A 23,848-nucleotide genomic window follows, 5' to 3' on the forward strand; every position below is an offset into this window, starting at 1 on the left:
ACCCACACGCTCACAGATACCCATCGACTCGACACACAGATCCACAGACTCACTCGGAGACACAAATCCCACAGACTCGCACAGAAACCCATAGACTCACAGAGACCACCCACAGACTTACACAGACCAACAGACTCATACGAAGACTCACAAACTCACACAGGGACCCACAGACTCGCACAGAGACCTACAAACTCGCACAGAGACCCGCAGACTCGCACAGAGGCCCGCAGGTAGGAGAGTGCGTTGAGAGGAGTCGAGTGAGATGAGAGGGTAGAGGCAGGCAGGGCGAGGTCCATGGGGAAATCTCGAAGATGAAGAAGACGTTGACGAGGTGTCATCAGGGCGCGGGACAGCAGTCTGGCAGACGAATTGTGGATCATCTGGAGGGTTGAGAGTTGGGTACTGGGGGGGGAGGGGGGCATAGAGGGGAGAGATGCAGGAGTCGAGTCCCACGCCTTGACGAGGTCACCAAACCTCCTCGCGTGGCCCCCGTCACGTTCCGCCTCGGTGGGACTGACCCATCTCGCACGAAGGGCGGAGGCCGCGGTCACGGCGGCCCCCCGCAAAGCGGCGGTGCGGAGGCCCTCATCCAGCGGTGGATCGATCATCAACATCGGCGCTGCTCTACCGCCAGCCGCGTGTCACGGGGGGTCGTGGGGGGCCCTCTCGACCCCCAGGCCGATGGGGGCGCCACTCACCGCGGCTTGGCAGCTGCTGCCGCCGCCGCTGGGTGGCACCGCAGAGACGCCGCGGCTGCCGGAGTCGCTGGCTCGGCGGCGGGAGCGGGGGGACGTCGACGCCCAAACCCACCCGTCAATCAACACCTCCCACCACCACCTACCCCCCCCCCACCATCCACCCACCGCCCCCACCACGCGCTTCGAGGAGTCGTCCCCGTTCGTGCGGACGAACTGCGCGCTTCTTCTTGCCGAACCTTCGGGGGAGTAATCGCACCGCTGCAAGTCCTCGCCTGAGCCGCGGCGTTCACGCAACGCGAGGTCGCGACGACGCGGCGCTTAACATTTGGGGAACGCGTTGAGCGAAACGCGGCCCCTTCGTAACGGAGCGCGCCCATTGTAAAGGAGAGCGCCCATTGTAACGGGGCGCGCCCATTGTAACGCAGGCCGCCCATTGTAACGGAGGGCGCCCATTGTAACGGAGGACGCCCATTGTAACGGAGCGCGCCCATTGTAAAAGAGAGCGCCCATTGTAACGGGGCGCGCCCATTGTAACGCAGGGCGCCCATTGTAACGCAGGGCGCCCATTGTAACGGAAGACGCCCATTGTAACGGAGCGCGCCCATTGTAACGGAGCGCGCCCATTGTAACGGAGCGCGCCCATTGTAACTCAGGGCGCCCATTGTAACGGAGGGCGCCCATTGTAACGGAGGGCGCCCATTGTAACGGAGGGCGCCCGTTGTAACGCAGGGCGCCCATTGTAACGGAGGGCGCCCATTGTAACGGAGCGCGCCCATTGTAACGCAGGGCGCCCATTGTAACGGAGGGCGCCCATTGTAACGGAGCGCGCCCATTGTAACTCAGGGCGCCCATTGTAACGGAGGGCGCCCATTGTAACGGAGGGCGCCCATTGTAACGGAGGGCGCCCGTTGTAACGCAGGGCGCCCATTGTAACGGAGGGCGCCCATTGTAACGGAGGGCGCCCATTGTAACGGAGCGCGCCCATTGTAACGCAGGGCGCCCATTGTAACGGAGGGCGCCCATTGTAACGGAGGGCGCCCATTGTAACGGAGGGCGCCCATTGTAACGGAGGGCGCCCATTGTAACGCAGGGCGCCCATTGTAACTGAGGGCGCCCATTGTAACGGCGGGCGCCCATTGTAACAGAGGGTGCCCATTGTAACGAAGGGCCCCCGTTATAACGGAGGGCGCCCGCGTGATATTGGAACCGGTCCTTGGGTCTCCTAAATTCACCATCTCGCACTGGCCAACGTGGTGAAGTATGGCTCAACGACCAAGCAGCATGACCGACACGGCTTATCGCAGTCATTGTCAGCTGCAGAATCATCATCAGCAGCATTTCATAATATAATCCACAGCCTTCTTTGTCAATCAACTGCTGGATGGATTAAAGCTTACTCACGCTGTGTCCGTCATGGAGACTTTTCGCCCATGCTTCACCCCAAGTTGCTGACGTGGGAGGAGTGGAGGCTTGGGGACCGGTTCAGGTATCACATCACTGCGCCACGGACGTTAGCCGTGGGCGGGAATCCAACTCATGTTCGGCCGGGTTCCTAGCGCCGTGCGCTAACCACCGCGCCACCACTCCCCCCCCCCTCCCTCCATTGAATAAAACATAACATAAATATACAATTAGACGGAGATTTGTGCAAATTAATTGGCAGGGAAACGAACCGGAATCCACCCAAGAGCCCCCCCCCCATCCACTCTCTCCCTGTGATGATGTACGGATTGTACGGGGTAATTGCGAGCGTTGTGGATTACATTCCCTCTCCGTTATCGCAGCGTTCGTGTGTCGACACGCGGCACGACAAGCCCTCAAATCTAAGCGCGCTTCAAATCGCAGTCACATCCAACACAGATGGTGTGACCCGTCTCCACGAGACCCAGGGTTCGTAACTCTCTCTCTCCCTTTCTCCCCCTTTCTCTTTCTCCATCTCTCTCCCGTGGTGCTGCACTCCGCAGTGTCACTGCACTCGCTCGCTCAATGCTTGCATCTTTCGCTCGCTCAATTATCCCACCCACCCATCCACTCAACTCACTCGCTCACACACATACACACCTATTAACACACCCACTCATCTATTCATCCACTCTCACACCCACATACTCTCACTCAATCGCCCACCTACCCACTCACTCACCCACCCACTCACTCACCCACCGACCCACTCACTCACCAACCCACCTACCCACTCACTCACCCACCCACCCACCCACTCACTCACTCACCCACCTACCCACTCACTCACCCACCTACTCACTCACTCACTCACCTACCCACTCACTCACCCACCTACCCACTCACTCACTCACCCACCTACCCACTCACCCACCTATCTACCCACTCACCCACCTACACACTCACTCTACCATTTCACTCAAACCTCGCGACCGCCGCGGCGTAAAGAGGCCCTCATCCAGCAGTGGATTATCTAAAGGGCTCAATAACAACCCGGCCGCCTTTGTCTCCCTAGTGGCGATGTTTGCACACCGCACCAGGTGTCTCGTTTGAGGCTGAGTCGACCTAGACGCACACGCGCATGCACGGGTCGTGCGCGAGTCACGGTGAGGCCGGGTAAAGGGGCGGCCCTGCAATGACATGCTCCTTCCACTGCTGGCGGGAAGAGCGTCACAGCGGCTGTCTCGAGTCGTGGCGGTGTGTTTGGCCTACTTTTCCACCCTGGGCAGGCGTCTTGCAAACAGTACGAGTACCCACTATCACCCTACCAGTGACGTCTGTGGGATGTGTGTACTCAGTGTGTACGTATGGGATGTGTGTGCTCTGTGTGTATATATGGGGTGTGTGTACTCTGTGTGTATGTATGTACTCTGTGTGTACTCTGTGTGTACTCTGCGTGTACTCTGTGTGTACTCTGTGTATATGTATGTGTGTACTCTGTGTGTACTCTGCGTGTATGTATGTGTGTACTCTGTGTGTACGTATGGGGTGTGTGTGCTCTGTGTGTACGTATGGAATGTGTGTACTCTGTGTGTACTCTGTATGTATGGATTGAAACCAGATACTGCTCTCACAGCCACTTGGCTCATCTGTCTTGAAATTCGAGTGCAAACAAACAAAGATCCCCCGTATAGCCTTCACACACTGTTGGGGCAAGTGCTGGGGGGTGGGGGGGTTCGCATGGCTGTCATCACGCCCGGCCGCCTTTGTCTCCCTAGTGGCGTTAGACGTCCACACCATCCATCGTACCAGATATCCATCTCGGGGTGATGTGAGCCGTGGGCGGAACTCAAAATCGAGTCGCCGGGTTCGTGGCGCAGCGCGCTAATCACACGCGCTGCTGTTCACACCCACACTCTGACACACACAAAGACAAAGCTCTCCCGTATAGCCTTGCTCTTCTTTTGGGGCAAAGCGCTGTTAGCGAGCACCTATGAAGGGCGGCATGGCACACGAGCGGGTGGGTGGCCAACACCACACCCGGCCGCCTTTGTCTCCCTCCAGTGGTGAGGTTTACTACACACCGCACCAGGTACTTATTTGAGGCTGAGTCGACCTCAGAGAGGCCCAGGACCGGTTCAGATAATCGTCACCGGTGTTGGTGGCCGTGAGCGGGAATCGAACTCGGGTCGCCGGGTTCGTAGCGCAGCGCGCTGACCGCTGCACTACCGCGTACACAAAGACAAAGACTCCCCCCCCCACCCCGTATAGCCTTAGCAGACTGTCGGGGCAAGTGCTGTTAGCGAGTAGCACCTATGAAGGCCGGCACGGCACACGTCACTCACACCTAGATACACAACACACTGAGCCTCCCTCCTCCACGAACACCTCCCTCCATTCTCAATCAACCAAGCAATATTTTTTCTCGCAAGGGAAGCCCCCTGGGTTCCCAGTCGGCTCTCCGTTCTCATCTGTAGCGCGCCAGGCGTGGACGGATCGCGGATTATTATGGCCAACCAATAATAACAACAACCACAAGAACGCAATTACCATTTGTGTGGTCACGATGTCGCGTGATTGCCTCGCCAATTAAAAGTGTCCTGCATCACATGTCACGGCGACATGGCTCTTCAATTCACGACTTTTTATTTCACCAGGCAAGGCCCACTGTGCTAGGCGGCTCTTCTCGAGAAGCGACCTGGCCACGCAGATGAACACGTTGTCCTGCTGCTGCGGAGGGAGCTGGTAGGAACGTTGGGTTGCTCGGTCAATGGCCAGGGTCAACGGCGGCGTGGTGTATTCCGCAAATATGCCCGACTGTGAGGGCGGGCACAAGCCGGCGTGAGTAGGTTAAACGCTGAGTTTTATAAGGGCACCACGGGGTGACCAGCCCCTCCCCACCCAGCCACATCCCTCCCACCCCCCACCCAGCCCCACCCTCCCCACCCAGCTCCTCCTCACCCTCTCCACCCAGCCCCTCCCTGCACGACGGACGGACGGACACAATAATCCCCTGTGGGCTGGTGTAACCAGGAGGTTCCGACCAGTATAACTCAACGAAGTAGCTTATCATGTTGGAAAGTTATAGCAGCAACCAAAGACTCTAAACGCGTGGTGATGTTGATTCTAAATGTGGAGGGAAAACCCGGAGGACCCGGAGATAAATCCACGCGACCACGGGGAGAGTGACACGCAAACTCCAAATATACAGCAGCGTCAGGGTCGAGATTGAACCCACGACCTCCTGCATACCGGGCGAGGTAGTCAACATCTCGCTACTGTGGCACCTCAACAATTGCCGCGCCCTGCGGTGTCCCGGCAATCGTTGTCTTTTAATGCCTCGACCAATATCGTGCAGAGTGAATGTTGGGGTTGTTTTTGTTGAGATCGCGTTGATGTGAATGATGCCGTCAAACCATCCACACACCGTGCCGATGAGTTACCCCTTCGGCACAGCGATGTGTGGGTGATTAACTCACAGACACGTTCTGTTTACGTGACAACCCTTACTAATTGGCTGTATCGGGGTGGTGGTGGCGGGTTGCACGACACATTTGATATCCACGCGATCTCACCCAATAAAAACAACCCCACCTCTTGATCGCGTTTCTCTCTCCTTGCAAAAGCCGCCGGGGTCTCTTTGAACCGGGAGATTTCCCCGCTCCACGACGGGCCACTGTTTGCCCAATCCCGCTAATGAAGGAGCGCGCCAGGGAACTCGAGAACCGGAGAAAACCCGGCACCGGCTCTGCATACTTCATCCGAGGGTCTATCGGGTGTCGCACTGCGAGCCATCCTCTATCCGCTGCTGGAGGGGAACACACAGCTTCGCCCCGTCGGGTAAATGTTTCACGGGGAGTTGGGTTTCCGAGGGCGCGACCCCCAGGATAAGTGGGCCGGGGGGCGGGGTGTGGGGGGCTGGGGGCTGGGGGATAGTTGGTGGGGGTGGTGGGGTGTCAAGCCAGGGCAGGGCAGTGGATGAGTGGGCAGCTGTTGACCCGGGGAGGTTGAAAAAAATTACACGAATAAATGTACGGTGTAGGTGAATGAATAAAAAAGAACGAGGTACGCGAATTAATATTTTGATGAAACGATGACATTCACAAACCCCACGTGTGAAACCACGAACAAATGGGTACGATTGAATGAATGATAACTAACATGAATACGTTGTTGAATTAAAAGTACTGTATATATATCGAAGTACGGGAATGAATAAATGAATGAATGCGCTCACAACGCGTGACCCGTCGCGGTTGATGATGTCTCCTCGCGGCCGGACCGCGCGCTCCGCTAATGGGCCGGCCAATTCCAATTCATTAGCGAGCAGCCCGAACGGGGAGAGCTCAATACTCTCTCTCTCTCCCTCTCTCTCCCTCTCTCTCCCCTTTCTTTCTCCTCTCTCCCCCTCTCCTCTCTCCCCTCTCTCCTGTTTTTTTTAGGTTTTCTAATTTCTTTAAAAATCTCAAGTACAGCCCCGGATGAATTACGCATCAGAAGTCTCAGGATGAATACCAAAAAAAAACACGTGAAACACTCCTGACAATTACCCAACAATCGTATATTCACACCGTCACCACGCACGGTGTAACGATCTCTGTGACTGACACGGCGTGGAGTGGACTTCATCCGGCAGTGGATTGCCAAAGGGGCTTTCTGTACATCAGTTTCACACGTAAAATACAACAAAAACCCACAAAGATGTAGCGCATAACAGAACCCACATTATAATTACTGTAGCCACTAGAATCTATCCAAGTACGGCAAACTATATACACACAATCTTATACACGTGTTGTTATGCAGGTATCGGCGACTGAACGCCACACGCCTTACTGAACCGTGGATGGTTTTCGATGCAATCCTATCCTGTTTGGTTCACTCTCAGTGTGCAGACATGAGCCATAATATTTACATGAGCTTACTGATGAGTAAATATTGGTCAAGGCACATTGACTCAGGGGGGACGACTGACCTGTGCGAGAGACTTATGCATTCGCTCGACCCACACACCCCAGCAATGCCCCCCCCCCTCCTCATCCACCTCCCAGAAGCCCGGCACAGTCCCGTGACGGTACACATCTCCCCCCACGACAGGTTAAGAGGTTAAGAAGTTAAGAGGTTAAGAGGTTAAGAGGTTAAGAGGTTAAGAGGAGGCAGACACGCATCATGATGATGATGTGTGTAGTTCCGTCGTCAATTTACTGCCGGATGAAGGCCTCCCTCCCCCACGTCATATCTGCTTTGTCTTTAGTTTGTTTCCCTTGCTCACCCCACACCTCCGATGAGCACGGTCGGCTACTTACGGTGGTGCGAAATGCGTCCAACACGCATCCCAACACATTCCTGCGGAGGGAGCTGGTAGGAACGTTGGGTTGCTCGGTCAATGGCCAGAGTCAACGGCGGCGTGGTGTATTCCGCAAGTATGGCCGACTGTGAGGGCGGGCACAAGCCGGCGTGAGTAGGTTAAACGTTGAGTTTTATAAGGGCACCACGGGGTGACCAGCCCTTCCTCACCCAGCCCCTCCCCACCCTCCCCTCCCCACCCAGCCCCTCCCCACCCAGCCTTTCCCTACCCTCCCCACCCAGCCCCTCCCCACCCAGCCCCACCCCTCCCATTTTTGGATGCACGACGGACGGACACACTAATCCCCTGTGGGCTGGTGGAACCAGGTGGTTCCTAGCAGTAACATACATGTAGCGCTATCTCCTTCCTTCTCTGGTACACGAGAGAGACGTCATCGGTCATGGTGGCTCCCCAACCGCACTTCTCCACACTCGTCAGGGTGGCTTGGTGGAGCGGAGGGGCCCACCAGGACTGGTCCGCATGTTACTCGCAGCGAGGCGACAGAATATGCAAGAGATAGAGGCGACGGAAATGAAGACAACAGAGATACAGATGAGACAGCTGTGGCGGGACGAGCAGGAGACGAGACAAAGAATGTGTCAAATGAAAGATGAGACAAATTAACTTTTGATGTTTATTGAAATATATTTTTCTGACTTTTTGCTTTGTCCCTATATTTTTCCTGAATCCAGCGCCCACTGCACATCAACTTTATTGCTGAATTTGCCCGTGTCGAGCGCCACCGCCGATTATTCCACAACGGGAATCGAACTTGAGTTGCCCTGTGCGTGGGGACATGCATTACTGCTCACCGATTTCCCAGGGTGTCAAATGCCCGCCAGTAATGGTCAACGCTCTCTTTTACTCGCGGCTTTTACACTTCTTTTATATCCCACCCCACCCTGCCCCTCAGCAAAATTTGCGTCACAGAGTAAATTCACCCGTCGTCAGACGAGCAGCCACCGTTTACACGATGATTTCTGTTTGTTAAAGCCAACAACTGACCCGCGAGAAGCTCTGTGTGTGTATCCTGGTTTGCGTGCTTTTAAAATGTTAACTTAAACAAATACACCCAACAACTGACTTCTTAACAGCAACACACCGATTTTTGCCTCGTAAAACACGCCACGATTTAAAGCACCACCCACAGCAATCCCGCCGATAGTTTGTTTTGACGCTATTAATTTAGATCAATCCACTACGGGGTTCAATCCACTCCTCGGTGAATGTGGTTTGCCAAAAAAAATGATCATTTCCACAAAAACAGCATTTCTGACCGTTCCGAGGGGAAACTGAGCACCGTTACCCAACGACCAATGACCGAGATGACAAACGAGCGGACGAACTAACGAACAAACAGTTTTCAAGTGTATTTATGAGTTATAGCCCTGTGAGCCATTCGGCTCTTGAATCGGGTGCAACCGAAACAAACAAAAAACAAAAACATGAACAAGAAAACATCTTCAAGTGACTACGTGACTAAGTGCAAACTGAAAATCCAGGAAAAAAAACCCAGCAAAAATTCCAGAAAAAAGCACCGTACACCAACGCTGTGTGCAAAATCCCAGTGGGATGCAAGTCAAACAACAACAACAAGCACAAGACAACTTAGATTAAGGCCATCAATCTAACTCCGTACTACTACAACAAACAAACATGGCCAAACCAGAAAACATTTTCGAAATCACCAAAATAAATCCATAAAAGCAATGTAACAGTGATCATAGGAACTGTGACCGAATTTTCACAATAAACGACATAAACAACATGTACCACCAAACCCGGCAGCCGTAGAACGAGCGCAGTCGAAACGCATCCGACGGGAGCGACCGCCTCGACTTCGACTCGTGGCCCTGGCGGACGGTGGCCAGCAGAGCGTCCTGGTCAGCCCGGTAGCCCAAGCGCCGCCAGACAGCGCCCAGGCGCTGCAGCTCCTTGCCGGACGTGAGGCCCAGCCGGCGGAGGTCGTGGCCGCTCACGGGGAAGGCCGGCGGCCTCCGACCATCCAGCTCGACGTCGGGCCCCGCCTCGCCCAGGGAGCTTAGCAGCGGCTCGCTCGCGCGCGCCGTCGCCTCCCCGTGCGGTGACGAAGGCCGTGATGGAGCCGAGCGGGGTCGTCTCCGTCAGCGTCGGGCCGCAGCTCCCCGCGGAGCTTGTCGACGAACGCCGCCAGGTTGCGCTCGTCCTTGGAGAGGCGGAGACGCGCGTCCAGCCGGCCCACGTCGTCGGCGCAGCGCAGGGGCGCCGACAGGAGCGTGACGGGGCGCGGGCTACGTTCCCGGCGCACGGCAGTCATGTGTGTGGTGCCACGCCGAGCTCGTAGATGAGAGCGAAGAGGGGTCTCGCGTGGTGTCCCATGAGCGACTTCTTCAGCTCCACCCAGATGCGCTCGCCCGCGATGCCAGTCCGCCCGCCCGCGTCGCGCTCGATCGCCGCCAGCGTCTGCGGCTCGTGCACGGATCCATAAAACCTGAAATATCGCACGATGCGGAGATAATCTTCCTGGATGCTTTTATCTGGGTCTCCTACGAAGCGCACCTTCTTATTTTTCTGATCCTCCATCCCGTTGAAATATTCGTAAAGTGTCCCATCAGAGTCCGTCTGCCAGTCGGTGGTGAACTCCACCTCGGCGTGGCGGCCGTCCGTCGTCACGTCCACTCGCAGCGTCGTGATCTCAACGCTCTGCTCGTGCACCTTGCGGCGATGGTGCGAACGCCGGCCGCTGAGAACATCTCCTTCATCTGTGCCGGGGTGGCGGACGTGGCCGAGTCGATGTCCTGAGGTCGTTTGCCGCTCAGCAAGTCCCGCACGGCGCCACCCGCAAATCCGCAGCTCGTGCCGGTGCTCCGAAATCAGCGCGGCAATGGCTTTGAGGCCATCAGTGAAGAGGCACTGGAGCTCGCTGGTGCCCAGCCTCATGGCGCGGCCCTCCACCCGGGAATGCAGCGTCCTGAAGGCAGCACGAGTCGGCTCCACAACATCCGCTGCACGCGGCGGCTGGGTCCAGTGAACTTACTCCTCCCCAGGCTCACCAGCGTCGCGATGCAACCTTGAAAACGCCCGACGGCTGGCGACGAGACGCTCTTCGAGGGCGTTGTCGCACTGCATGGGCCGACGCTCTAAACGTTTCGCATCACTGCGACATCTCTGCCACCGAACCTGTAAGGGACGGGGCGAAGGGGGGGGGGGGTATACAATCGACAGGTATGCCCCCCCCAAACCTCCCAACACCGACATCTATGCACTACCCCCCCCCCCCGCAACCTGGACCCAGCATAGCCCCCCCCCCCCCCACCGGGATTTAGTCTGCACAGAAATCACGCAGGGACCTCCGGTCCCCCAGTAATCCTGTAGACCCAACCCTACTGCACACTCGTGCACCGTGACCCCCAGAACCCTCGAACAGAGCCCCCCCCCCCCCGATCCACACACACAGACAGAGAGCCCCCCACCCCCGCCCCCTTCCCCCCAGGGGTGTGGGGTGCGGCGAGGTGGTGAGCCGGCACGAGGACACGGCGAGGCAACGAGCTCAAGAGGCGGCCCGCACAGACAGGTTCACGAACTCACTCGCAGCAGCAGCAGCACTGCGCGTTATCAACAACAACAACAACGTAACACGAACAGCAATTACCCTTCATTGGCCGTCACGGGTGCCACGCTCAGGACAACTTGGAGTGGCCACCTCAAAGCCCGGCAGCACGCGGCGCTGGAAGCGCTCGCCGGAGGGTGCCAAGAGCCGAGGAGGGTGCCCGGGGAGCTGCCGTGCGCGTGCCTCGGTGCCACGTGGGACGCTTCTTCTTCCAACGACAACACAAATGCAGCAGCGCCTTTAATTATCGCGAACGATTGATCGATCCCCTTCCGAATCGCATTGACCAGGTGATGACGACGTCACACGTCAAGCTCCGTGTGACGTCACGCTCCGTGTGACGTCACACGCAGCGTGACGTGTGACGCCATCGCCTTGGCCGAAGAGGCTTACCACGTTGATCGCCGTGGTTTTATTACCCAAATTATTTTAATCGGTGCGCGGTTTTAACTCTAGGTTTAACTCTAGGAGAGAAGGCCTCGAATAGCAACACGACTTTAAAACTCAAATGTCATCGATGTACTTCGCTGGACTCTCTATGTGCTGTGGAGAAGGGACATGAATCGAAACGTGTTTTTTCCAGCTTTTTTTGTTATTGACAAACACGTCGGAGCTACTGTTGTTGTTGTTGTTCTCTGTGCACCACTGCAAACGGATGAGAAGCAGCAGCAGCAGCGGCCAAATACATTGCCGAATATCTTATCGGATCATCTTCATGCCGCTAATTGTGGCTGAACACATCTTAAAAAAATACAAACTCGACGTACCAGCAGCAGCAGCAGGACCCTCCGACACATTGCGCGTCGCACGCCCCAGCGACGTGCCTCTCCCAGGCAGATCATCATCATCATCATCTTCTGCAATGAATAGCACGATTAAACAGGGAGGAATCAGTTTAATGCGCTCAGGGGTGAATGCGCTGCGTGCCACGTTTCACCTCGGCAAGAGCGAGTTGAGAGACCCCGTGGGGGAGGTGGTGGGGGGCTATGCTTTGTGCGCTCTTGGCCATTGGTGATGAGCTTACAGCCCCAGCGCAGGACCCGCGCGCATACAGATTAGCACCGGAGACTTCAGGTACCATCACGCGCTCAGTGTGGATTACCCGGGGCTACGCAGCGGGGTGGGGGCTCAGGTGTGTGGGGTGTGGGGGGGACTGGTGAAGAAGGCAACCGCTTGACAGTAGCGGACTCCGTGACATTACTACGGTCGCTTCTGTCTTCTTATTCTTCTTGCGTACGGCTGCTGCTGCTGTAGACGCAAAGCAGCCACCTACAGTGACGCATTCAGGCGATGAAGCCAGCAGCTTGCGGGTGACGTCATCACGCAGATGTTCCCTGTGACGTCACTGCACCCGCGTGCCAGCCGTGCGGAGAGGATTCGAGGCAGGAGAGCAGCCAGCAAAACTCGTAGATCTGATGCAATGATCATGTAGAGTCGTGTACTGGATGGGTTTTGCGTCGAATTCTAATCTAGCCGAGAGTGTGGGGGGCCCTTGCACTGTGCTGTGCCAGCCCCCCATGTACTCGACTCGTCCTGATTAATGGTGGGAGGGGGGGGGCAATCAGGGGGAGGTAGGCCAGAGAATAATAGCGCCGGGAGAACAATCGCTTTGTTCTCTAGCGTAGGGGGGAAGGGGGAGGGGTCAAAGTAAAAGGGGGGTGGGGTGTTTTTTAACACCCAGCAGCAGCGGCAGCAGCCGGGGGCTTTCGCGACCAACATCATCCATGACAGAGGTTGTTTGGGTCAGATCGCCCGGCTAGAAATGTGTCGTTAAACCCGGCGCCACCCGACACAGCCGATTAGTAAGGGTTGTCACGGAATTGGCACGTTTCGTGACACGCCTTGACAATCGGCTGTGTCGGGTGGTGGCGGGTTTAACGACGCATTCATATTTACGCGATCTCACCCAAAAACCTCTATTGTGGTGGGGGGGGGTGTGTAATATTGGGGTGCCCCCCCCCCCCGGCTTGAATGGCGGAGGTTGTGGAGGGTAAGCCGTGGGGGTCGCCCTTAGGGCGAGTGTCACTCCCGCCGGGACCCTGAGGGGTTTCATATCCCCTTCCAGGCATTCCCGTCTGGTTGACTCAACGCAGGAGCCGCATCAGGAGAGAGACCCCCCCCCCACACACACGTGGCATCGAACTCATTTCATTCCCCCTTGTACCACCGTTCACCAGCTGTGTGGGATTTGTGATGTTCTTTCACTGCAGGAGAGATTTGTCTTCCTGGCAAATCGCGTTCAGGGTCTGGAGCAGGGCTTGCTGGCGATCCGATATCTTTACTGGCTTCAGATCGCCCCCCCCCCCCACGGTGTCTCCTCTTAATCGATGTCCGATAGGTTCGTGGCGCATAATAAAACCACAATGCGTCACATCTCGCGGTGAGGTTTCGCAATGTCTGGCAAGGTCAGAATACGTGGGAAGAACGGAGAGTTGTGCCTGGGGGTGCATCTGGGGCAATCCCCACCATCATAGATCCACGCGCACTGTCTTACAGCCAAGCCTGACTGCTGACGAGACGCTGAATGTTAGAACCGGTCCAGAGTTTTACCGACGTTGAATCAATTATTGCTCCTACGAAATTTCCCCTCCCAGGAAGAAGACGCTGATGGCGTGCGTAGAAACACAAACGTGCGTTTTACGTGCGGGGACGAGATATGGGAAGAATGAGTGACTATTATCTGCTTAGTTATTAAGCGTGGTGAAGTATGGTCAAACGACCCCCACGAACGAGGCCTACGTCCATCAGCATGGGAGTCAAAGAGGTCTGTTTGAAAACGACGTGGGACACAACAACAGCAACAGGAGCCACACGCGATGGAGGCGTGGAGGAGGGGAGGGCTGGGGGAGGTGGTGGTGGTGGGGGTTGCCAATGAGAGGCCCATGCCCTCCCGGCCCATCTGCTCCTGTTTCACCTGCACGCTCAGTCTCCATGCCCCGTATTTAACCGTGCGGGTGAGAGGAGCATGGAAACCCCACCTCCAGATTAGCACGGTCGGCTACGTACGGTGCGAAAGAGGTTCAACATAATACCAATAGACGTCATTCCACCATTAAGTGGCGGTGACGTCACCACGTCGCCTGTGCCAGGCCAGGTGCACTTTGAGGCCACGTGAATTGTCGAAGGCTCGCTGCTGACAGGATGAGGTCTCGGGACAGACCCAGCAGGTGCCATGTGTTTGCTGACTGAGATGACTGGTCGATGCACACCAGGTGTACTCCTCTACTGTGCCAGGCTAGGTGCAGGTCTCGGGACAGATCCAGCAGGTGCCATGGGTTGGCTGACTGAGATGACCGGTCGATGCACCGTCAGCTGTGCCAACTTGCCGCATCTTCGCCACCGGCGCTCCACTCGTGAGCATCGCTCCTCTGCCCTCCGTTGTTGCTGGAGGGCGACTGCTTCAAACTGCCCCATGAGCGTCCTTCACGAGTCTCCTCTGGCCACACTTAACATAATTGCGATGTTTACACACCGCACCAGGTACTCATTTGAGGCTAAGTCTACCTAGGGGAGGCCCAGGCCCGATTCAGATAATCGTCATTGATGTTGGCCATGAGAGCGGGTATCGAACTCTGGTCGCCAGGTTCGTAGCGCAGAGCGCTAACCGCTAACACTATACACACATACACACACATACACACACATACATACACACACAACAACAACAACAACCGCCATTCGCCACTAAGTGGCGGTGACGTCACCACGACGCTTGTGCCAGGCCATGTGCACCTTGAGGCCACGTGAAGTGTCGAACGCCCGCTGGCAGGAGGTCACGGGGCAGACCCAGGTGCCACGGGTCGACTGACCGAGATGACCGAGATGACTGGCTGATGCACCACCTGTGCCCCCTACTGTGCCAACTTGCTGTGCTTTAGCCACCCAGCGCTCCGCTCGTTGTTGTGAGCGTCGCTCCTCCGCCCTCCGTTGTTGTTGGAGGGCGACTGCCTCCAACTGCCCAGTAGCGTCCTTCACGAGCCTCCTCCACTGAGGCCGATCTTGACACCGCTGGTACCAGTCATCGGCAAGTCCACTCAGCTCCACGTCCTCCTGTACCACATCACTCCATCTCTTCTCTAGCCCGTGCCGCGCCCGTTTAGCCCCCTCGATCCGGCCGAACAAAAGCTGTTTAGGCATGCGGTGGCTGGGCATGCGGGCTACATGACCCAGCCAACGCAGCCTTGCCTGCCGGAGGAGCTCACTGATGGGACTTTGCCCAGATCTTTCAAGGACTTGTGAGCTCCTCACACAATCCAGCCTGGTTAAACCCAGGATGGATCGTAGGCAGGCCAGCCTAAATGTTTCCAACCGGCGAAGATGCTCCACTAGGGGGGTCCACGTTTCGCAAGCATAGAGAAGGGAGGGAATGACCGTGGCCGAGAAGACCTGAAGCTTCGTGCGGAGCGACAGACCAGGTAGCTTCCACACAGCGTTACGCAACCGATGAAAAGATATTGCCGCTCGACTGATTCGGAGTGAGACCTCTGCTGATAAACTGGAGCCGGTCATGAGCACACTGCCCAGGTATGGGAAACTCTCTACTCTCTCCACAACTGCCCCATCACCGATTGGGAGTTGTGGGGGCGGAGTGCCCGATGGTACAAAATACCCAGGCAGGTGCTTAGTTTTGGTGGGGCTGATGGTAAGGCCCCACCTCTTAGTGGCACGCTCCAGTCTCAGCAGCAGCGTCTCCAACTCCTCTTCTGAATGAGCAGCTATTACCAAATCATCGGCATACATAACGTGGTTGACCAATAGGGAGCCATCCCTTGATCGCACCCGGGCGTCGATCAGCCTCCCATTGTATCTGTACCAAATGGTAATTCCCCCGGTACAGCTATTGAAGGCTTCACGAACTACGCAGTCGAAATAGATGTTAAATAATGTGGGAGCCAGAGGACATCCCTGTCGCACCCCAAGGTGTACAGGGAAAGGCTCCGACTCTCGCCACGTAGTTTTACCCGGGCCCGCTCACCATCATGAAGGTCCTTAATGATCGTGAGCAGAGGGTCAGGGACTCCGAAAGCACGAAGAACAACCCAGAGCCCAGTCCTACTGATGGTATCATAGGCCTTGACCAGGTCAATAAAGCAGAGATGTAGGTCTTTTTGGAATTCCCTACACCTCTGCTGTAGCAGACGGACAGAAAATATGGCATCTGTGCAGGACCGCCCTTTCCTGAAACCACATTGGGGCTCCGCAAGCCTCTCCTCAGCATGCCTAGCAAGGCGATGTTGAATAATCCTTGCCAGGACCTTACCCGGCACACTGAGGAGTGAGATGCCCCTGTAGTTGTTACAGTCGGTACGGTCCCCCTTCTTAAAGAGGGGGACCACCAGGGCATCCTTCCAGTCCTGCGGAACCCGTCCAGTGGTCCAGACTGTTGTTAATACATACACACATACACATACACACACACATACACACACATACACACACACACATACACACACATACACACACACATACACACACACATACACACATACACACACACATACACACACATACACACACATACACACACATACACACACACATACACACATACACACACACATACACACACACATACACACACATACATACACACATACACACACACACATACACACACACACATACACACACACACATACACACACATACATACACACACATACACACACATACACACACACACATACACACACACACATACACACACATACACACACATACATACACACACATACACACACATACACACATACACACACACATACACACACATACACACACACATACACACATATACATGGACACACTCGTCCACTCGCACGCGACATCACGGCACATGGGTTTTGTGGCGGGGTGCGTTCTGCGGTAATGGAGCGGTTTGCGCGCTGTGCCCCCCCCCCCACTCTGGGCTGTGCCCACCCCCCCACTCTGGGCTGTGCCGCACCCCCCCCCTGGGCTGTGCCCACCCCCCCACTCTGGGCTGTGCCGCACCCCCCCCCCTGGGCTGTGCCCACCCCCCACTCTGGGCTGTGCCCCCCCCCCCACTTTGGGCTGTGCCCATCCCCCCACTCTGAGCTGTGCCCCACCCCCCCCCCCACGCTGGGCTGTGCCCCCCCCCCCACTCTGGGCTGTGACCCCCCCCCCCACGCTGGGCTGTGCCCCCCCCCCCACTCTGGGCTGTGCCCCCCCCACTCTGGGCTGTGCCCCCCCCCCCATTTTGGGCTGTGCCCATCCCCCACGCTGGGCTGTGCCCCCCCCACGCTGGGCTGTGCCCCCCCCCCACTCTGGGCTGTGCCCATCCCCCCACTCTGGGCTGTGCCCATCCCCCCACTCTGGGCTGTGCCCCCCCCCCCTCCACTCTGGGCTGTGCCCATCCCCCCACTCTGAGCTGTGCCCCCCCCCCCACGCTGGGCTGTGCCCCCCCCACTCTGGGCTGTGCCCCCCCCCCACGCTAGGCTGTGCCCCCCCCACTCTGGGCTGTGCCCCCCCCCACTCTGGGCTGTGCCCATCCCCCCACTCTGGGCTGTGCCCATCCCCCCACTCTGGGCTGTGCCCCCCCCCCACTCTGGGCTGTGCCCATCCCCCCACTCTGAGCTGTGCCCCCCCCCCACGCTGGGCTGTGCCCCCCCCACTCTGGGCTGTGCCCCCCCCCCCCACGCTGGGCTGTGCCCCCCCCCACTCTGGGCTGTGCCCCCCCTCCCACGCTGGGCTGTGCCCCCCCCCTGGCTGTGCCCACCCCCCCCACTCTGGGCTGTGCCCCCCCCCCACTCTGGGCTGTGCCCACCCCCCCCACTCTGGGCTGTGCCTCCCCCCCCCACGCTGGGCTGTGCCCCCCCCCCCCCCACTCTGGGCTGTGCCCACCCCCACCGTGGGCTGTGAGTGACACCCTTAATCAATGTGTAATCGGTTCAACTGAGTCGCAGACGTAGACTCCGACACACGGGGCAACTTCCCCTTAGCAGAATAACAACCTATGGTGGTGACAACCAGGCTAACTACACTAATTACTACACTAGTTACTACACTACACTAGTTACTACACTAGTTACTACACTAGTTACTACACTAGTTACTACGTAACTGCTGCTACAGACCGAGACCAACAGCTTGGGTCTAGGTCCATGTTTTGGAGACTCGTTGAACGTAGAACGTAGACGAAGGTTTCTTCCAGGATGAACAACAACAACAACAACCCCGGTCCCTCACGGGACCCGGCTTCTATTCTCTGTGGGCGTGGCCGGCTCCGCCCTTGGCCACGACCACCTTCCAGAATCCTCGGGAAGAATCTGGGTCCCAATCACGTGACCTCTCCCAGCCCCTCTGGGGGCCCCTCTGTAGACTTAACTGGTCACGTGTCCTCCCGAGTTGAGTAACCTCATCCCTCGGCCGGCACTCACACACCCTGTCCTGTAGGGTTGGCACTGCACGCAAAGCGTGGTGCCATCCAGCGCTATCAATCAGCGCTCACCGGGCCCCTCTAGGGCCAGTACTACACCCACACCACTGTGGTATCCGCGATATCGTTACACCACACGCCGTGCCTCTCTAGGGCCGGCACTGCTCGTTGACATCCCGCGATGTCACTACATCACCCCCCCCCCCCCTCGTAGAACTCAGCCATCCCGGCTTGTCAACTCCCCCTCAACAATACGACAAAGCCTCTTAGTGTGCCTCAACAAATAAATACTCCATCCCATATATACAATATATACAAAGACAAACGGGGGAAGGGGACAGAAGTACAGAACAACAATAGGCGAACACAAAGGAAGAGAGAGAAGGGAAGAGAATACAATAACACGTAGTAGCGGTAGACGCTGCCAACCCCTTATGTCGTTGCAAGAGCAGGTGCGCCTGGATGCATCTTGCAGCCTTGAGAGAAGACAAATCGTCTTGGTCGACGGCCGGCAGGACGATGTTGAGGTCCTTCGCCAACGTCATCAATCTCTCGAGGACCAGCGAGTCGACTCCGTCGTAGTCCATCTTCGGGAAGGCAGCCTTCGCTCGCGCCAATAGTGCACTATGGAAGGCGAGGGGCCTCTCGCCCCTCCCCCCTCCTCCGCGCAGCTAACTTATGGCGAACGTGGTGATAGCGGTTCGTAGATTTGCCGCCACTTCAGCAAAGGCTTGTTGTAGCGTGGCCCTCTCCGACGGTGGGATGGTGTGAAACGCCGCCAAGGCGTCGTCGTCAAGCGCGGCGGGCAGCGCTCTCAGCGCTTCCGTCCACCCCGCCAAGTCGCAGTTCGTCTGGAAACCGGCGCTTGAAGGCCACCCAGTCGCCTCCGGCGGCTGAAAATTCTTTAACAAAAGGTCGACGTCGCCTGAGGGATGGAATCTCAACATGCGAACTCGAACAAAATGGCGGCCCGCATGCGCGGGCTGCGCCATGGAGCTTTCCCGCTGGCGGGAAACGGCGACGGGATGCTCGACCACGCACAGCTCCGGTGCTCTCTCCTCCACCGCTGGCTCTTCACGGGTCGAATTAAGCGACCACCGCAGCTACGGCCTCTAGGAGTTCCCGCGAGGCGGGTGCGGAACGTGCGGCGCTCTTTCCCCAACGGCGGTGAGCTGTCGCTGAGATGGTCGTTGCGATGCTCCGCCGACGGCGCCTCACTCCCTTTTCTCCGGGGTCGCCATCCACGGCACTGTCTGAGGAATAATGCCTTCGTCGTCCTCGTCCTCCAACAACTTCCTGGTATGTAGTCTGCGTCGCGTAAGCATAACCTAACTCGGCCTATCTTACTGACAAAATAATGTTTGGCCACTTCCGACACCAGTTGTAATGAGTTCAACTGAGTCACAGACGTAGACTTGGAGGCAATACATTTATTCAACTCCACCACAAACGGTAGCTTCCCCTTAACAGAATCATAACCTATGGTGGTGAATCCTGTCACGACCATCACTGAATGTAACACAACAACCGCCATTCGCCACTTTGTGCCAGGCTAGGTGCGCTTTAAGGCCACGTTAAGTTGGTCGAACGCCCCCCTGGCAGGAGGTCACGGGACAGCAGCCAGCAGGTGCCATGGGTTGACCGAGATGATTGGCCGATGCACCACCTGTGCACAACACACACTCACACACCCTCGTATGCATGGGGCACGTTTCCGTAAACAATATAACGAGCGAGAGAAGGAGGCGGGGGTCAATCACTGGAGGGCGCAAGGGCGGCGAGATGTTAACTACCTCGCCTGGTCTACAGGAGGTCGTGAGTTAGACCCTGACGCCTGTTAGATATTTGGAGTTTGCGTGTCTCTCTCACCGTGGTCGCGTAGATTTTTCTCCGGGTCTTCCGCTTTTTGCCTCCACATTTAGAATCAACATCACGCGTTCAGAGTCTTTGGCTGCTGTAAATTTCCACACGATGATAGGCCACTTCGTCGATCTATCACTTGTGATAGCCACGTGGCCTCTGAGCTACACGGCAGCTCAGTGGGGGCCTCACCGGGTAAAAGATAAAAACCGAGATTAGTCGCTCACTCCGCTGGGGACCCGGTGGTGGAATCGCGCATGCGGGCGAGGTGCGCACCAGGGAGGTAGCGACCTCCCTGGCGAGGAGCGACCTCTGAACTGGTCCCGTACCCCCCCTCGTCACCCCCCCCCCTCGCACTGACCACCGGCGTCGTGAAGTATGGCCAAGCACCCCCTACCATCAACACGGCGCGAGCACGAAGAGTCCCCCGTGTAGCCTGAACAGATTGTTGAGGAAGGCCGGCACGGCACACAAAGGGGTGGCGATGTTTACACATCGCACGGGGGTACTCATTTGAGGCTGAGTCGACCTAGGGGGAGGCCGAGGACCGGTTCAGATAATCGTCACTGGTGTTGGCCGTGAAACGACACACACAGACGCACACCAAAACACACACACATCCAACACACACACACATCCAACACACACACACACACAGCCAACCCACACACACACATCCAACACACACACACATCCAACACACACACACACACAGCCAACCCACACACACACATCCAACACACACACACATCCAACACACACACACACACACATCCAACACACACATCCAACACACACACACACATCCAACACACACACACACATCCAACACACACACACACATCCAACACACACACACACATCCAACACACACACACACATCCAACACACACACATCCAACACACACACACAAGCTGCCTTCCACTTGATTCAAGGTGCGTGCTCATAGCGACCCCGGGATTGCCCAGCGGCGGGGGGGCGAGTGGACGCACTGAGGGACGTGGGGGGGGAGTCTGTAAGGGGGGCGGGCTTTAGAGGGACAGGGTGGGGCAGCGGGGGCAGCGGGAGCAGCAGGAGCCCCCCGCTCTCCCCGTGGTCCCGTGAACAGCCCCGTGTCCAGACCCGCGTCACATCCATCATCGGCGCGGTAACCGCAGCGACCGCAGCGATGCTCCTCCCTTCTCCTCCCTCCCGCGTCTCCCACCGCGATGCACAAGGAGCCCGCATCCAGCACAGCCCCGCCCCTCTCCATCCATTGCATTGACTCACCCCCCCCTCCCCCCCAATTTATTTCTCCCCACAGACCCCCCCCCAATCACACAACACCACCTACAACACGCACGGCGTAGGTCTATTGCCGGGATCGAGATGGAGTGGTCGCGGAGCAAGGGTGGAGGAGGGAAGGGGGAGGGTGTGGATGGAGGGAGGAGAGAGAAGAGGGATTGAGGAGAGAGGAGGCAGGAGATTCATGGAGAAGAAGGTTGTGGAGGAGGGAGGAGAGAGGGACAAGGAACGAGGGATAGACGAGGGGGGGGGGTGGAGCAAAGATGAGATGAGAGAGCGGAGCTGGAAGCAGCCAGAAGGCGGCAGGGATGGTGAGATGGAGAGAAAGAGATGGGGGGAAGGAGGGAGTGAGGTGAGGGGGAGAGAGAGAGACGGAGAGACGAAGGGAGGGAGAGATCAGCCGGGTAGGAGTGGGAGGGTTAAGGACCCGCCTTCGCTCAGACACACGCAAGTACGCACGCACGCACACGCACGCACTCACACACCAGCGCGCAAGGACATCAATGCACGATGCACATAGCACGCTAACACGCCTGCGCATTACACGACGCGGGCACGCACACGCACACACCGCACACACGCGCGCACGCACACACACAGGCGCGCACGCACGCACACCGTACACACACAGGCGCGCACGCGTGCACACACACCGTACACACACACACGTGCGCACACGCACCGAGACGCACCGAGAGACATGCGGTTCGTCACCGAGCGAGCAGCGGTGACGGTCTCCTCCCTCGGTCGCTCGCAGTCGCCATCGCTTCCTTCCCGTCGCTCGTAGCTCGAACGCTGCCGAGCGTCCTCGCATGGCCGGCCGAGTCGAGTGGCAAACGCGGAGGCGGTGGCGGAGGCGAGGAGGAGGAGGAGGGGAGGAGGAGGGCGCAGATCCACTGGACGGACGCGGCGAGCTCCACAGATTCTCACGTAGGGCGGCAAATGTCTCCTACAGTGCTCGGCTCGGCTCGATTGTGAATCTGTGCGGTAGCAGCAGCAGCAGCAGCACCGTCAGTAGCAGCAGCAGCGGTAGCGGCTGAAGCAGTAGCAGCGTCACAACAGCAGCAGCAGCATTGTCGCCGTCATCATCATCAGCATCGTCGTCGTAATCAGCAGCGGCGGCAGTGGCAGAAGCATCATTAGCAGCAGCGGCGGCAGCTTCATCATCAGCGTCATCATCAGCAGTATCGGCATCAGTCCTCTCGTCATCAGCAGCAGCAGCACCACGATTAGCATCAACCGCAGCATCAGCAGAATCGACAACCGCTGCAGGATCATCACCACCACGGCCTATCCACTGCTGAATGAACGTCCGGCCTCCCCACGTCGTCTCCATCCCTCACGGACTCGTCCGCGTCGCCCCACATCACCACCACCATCACCGCCACCACCATCACCACCACCATCACCGCCACCACCACCTCCGCGCTACGGAATGACGATCAGCGCCGTTGCGGATTTCCGTCCAATTCTGCTTCTCCCGTCACCACCGCCGCCACCGCCGCCGCCACCGCCGCGCCACCACCACCGCCACCACCACCACCGCCACCACCATCGCCACCACCGCCACCACCATCGCCACCACCACCACCGCCACCACCGTTGCGTACACGGAGGGGGTAGGAAACCCGCTCCGTGTCGCCGAGACGCGGACCACGTGCGCGAACACTGCACCCGCGAGGCATCCATCCAGCAGTGGACGGACCACGGGCTGAGTACGCAATGTCATGGCACGTGCACGTGGATTTGTTCATCGCTGTGCCCGTGCGTGTGTGCGTGTGCGTGCGCGCGTGTAGGACGCCCCGGTGAAGGAGGATTCCGACCGCTGTCCTCGCGCGCGTGAACATCGGTGAGACGCGCAGTGGCAGTGCGGCGAGGTGAGCACACGGGCAGACGAATCGTGTATTTGTCACAGGGAGACGGAGGGACGCGGGGTGGCCGTGCCGGCTCGCATGTCTGGGGGTGCCGAGCCGCCGGCACCGCTGAAAACGTGGGCTCGAATCCTCGCTCGAGCCGCACAGCCGCAGTGACTGACGTCGAGGTCACGGCTGACTCGTGTCGTGACGGCGCAGACTCTCACCGAGGTCCATGCACTCGCACCGATAGAGCCATAGACTGAGACAGAGAGAAGCAGAGACTCGTGTGGAGACTCGTACACTCCCACAGGGAGCCAGAGACGTGCATGGAGGCCCACAGGCTGCGCTGTGGTAGCTGCGCACGTGGCCTGTAATGCAGCAGTGTGGAGCAGCGAGGGTTGGTGGATCACGCA

The 23,848-nt window shown here is 57.7% G+C and overlaps 1 protein-coding gene across 1 annotated transcript; it reads right to left on the reverse strand.

Moving 5' to 3' along the window:
• Positions 1-644: 644 nt before the first annotated feature.
• On the reverse strand, positions 645-19,021 carry LOC144719642 (CCA tRNA nucleotidyltransferase 1, mitochondrial-like). The gene is given in 10 exon segments (XM_078595778.1): positions 645-768; positions 9,223-9,534; positions 9,536-9,561; positions 9,563-9,720; positions 9,723-10,151; positions 10,154-10,271; positions 10,273-10,403; positions 10,406-10,498; positions 11,098-11,246; positions 18,864-19,021. Coding segments are annotated over 10 exon segments (1,698 nt in total).
• Positions 19,022-23,848: the final 4,827 nt, after the last annotated feature.

This window comes from Lampetra planeri, chromosome 6, assembly GCF_965212315.1.
Source record: "Lampetra planeri chromosome 6, kcLamPlan1.2.h2, whole genome shotgun sequence".
Classification (NCBI taxonomy): domain Eukaryota; kingdom Metazoa; phylum Chordata; class Hyperoartia; order Petromyzontiformes; family Petromyzontidae; genus Lampetra; species Lampetra planeri.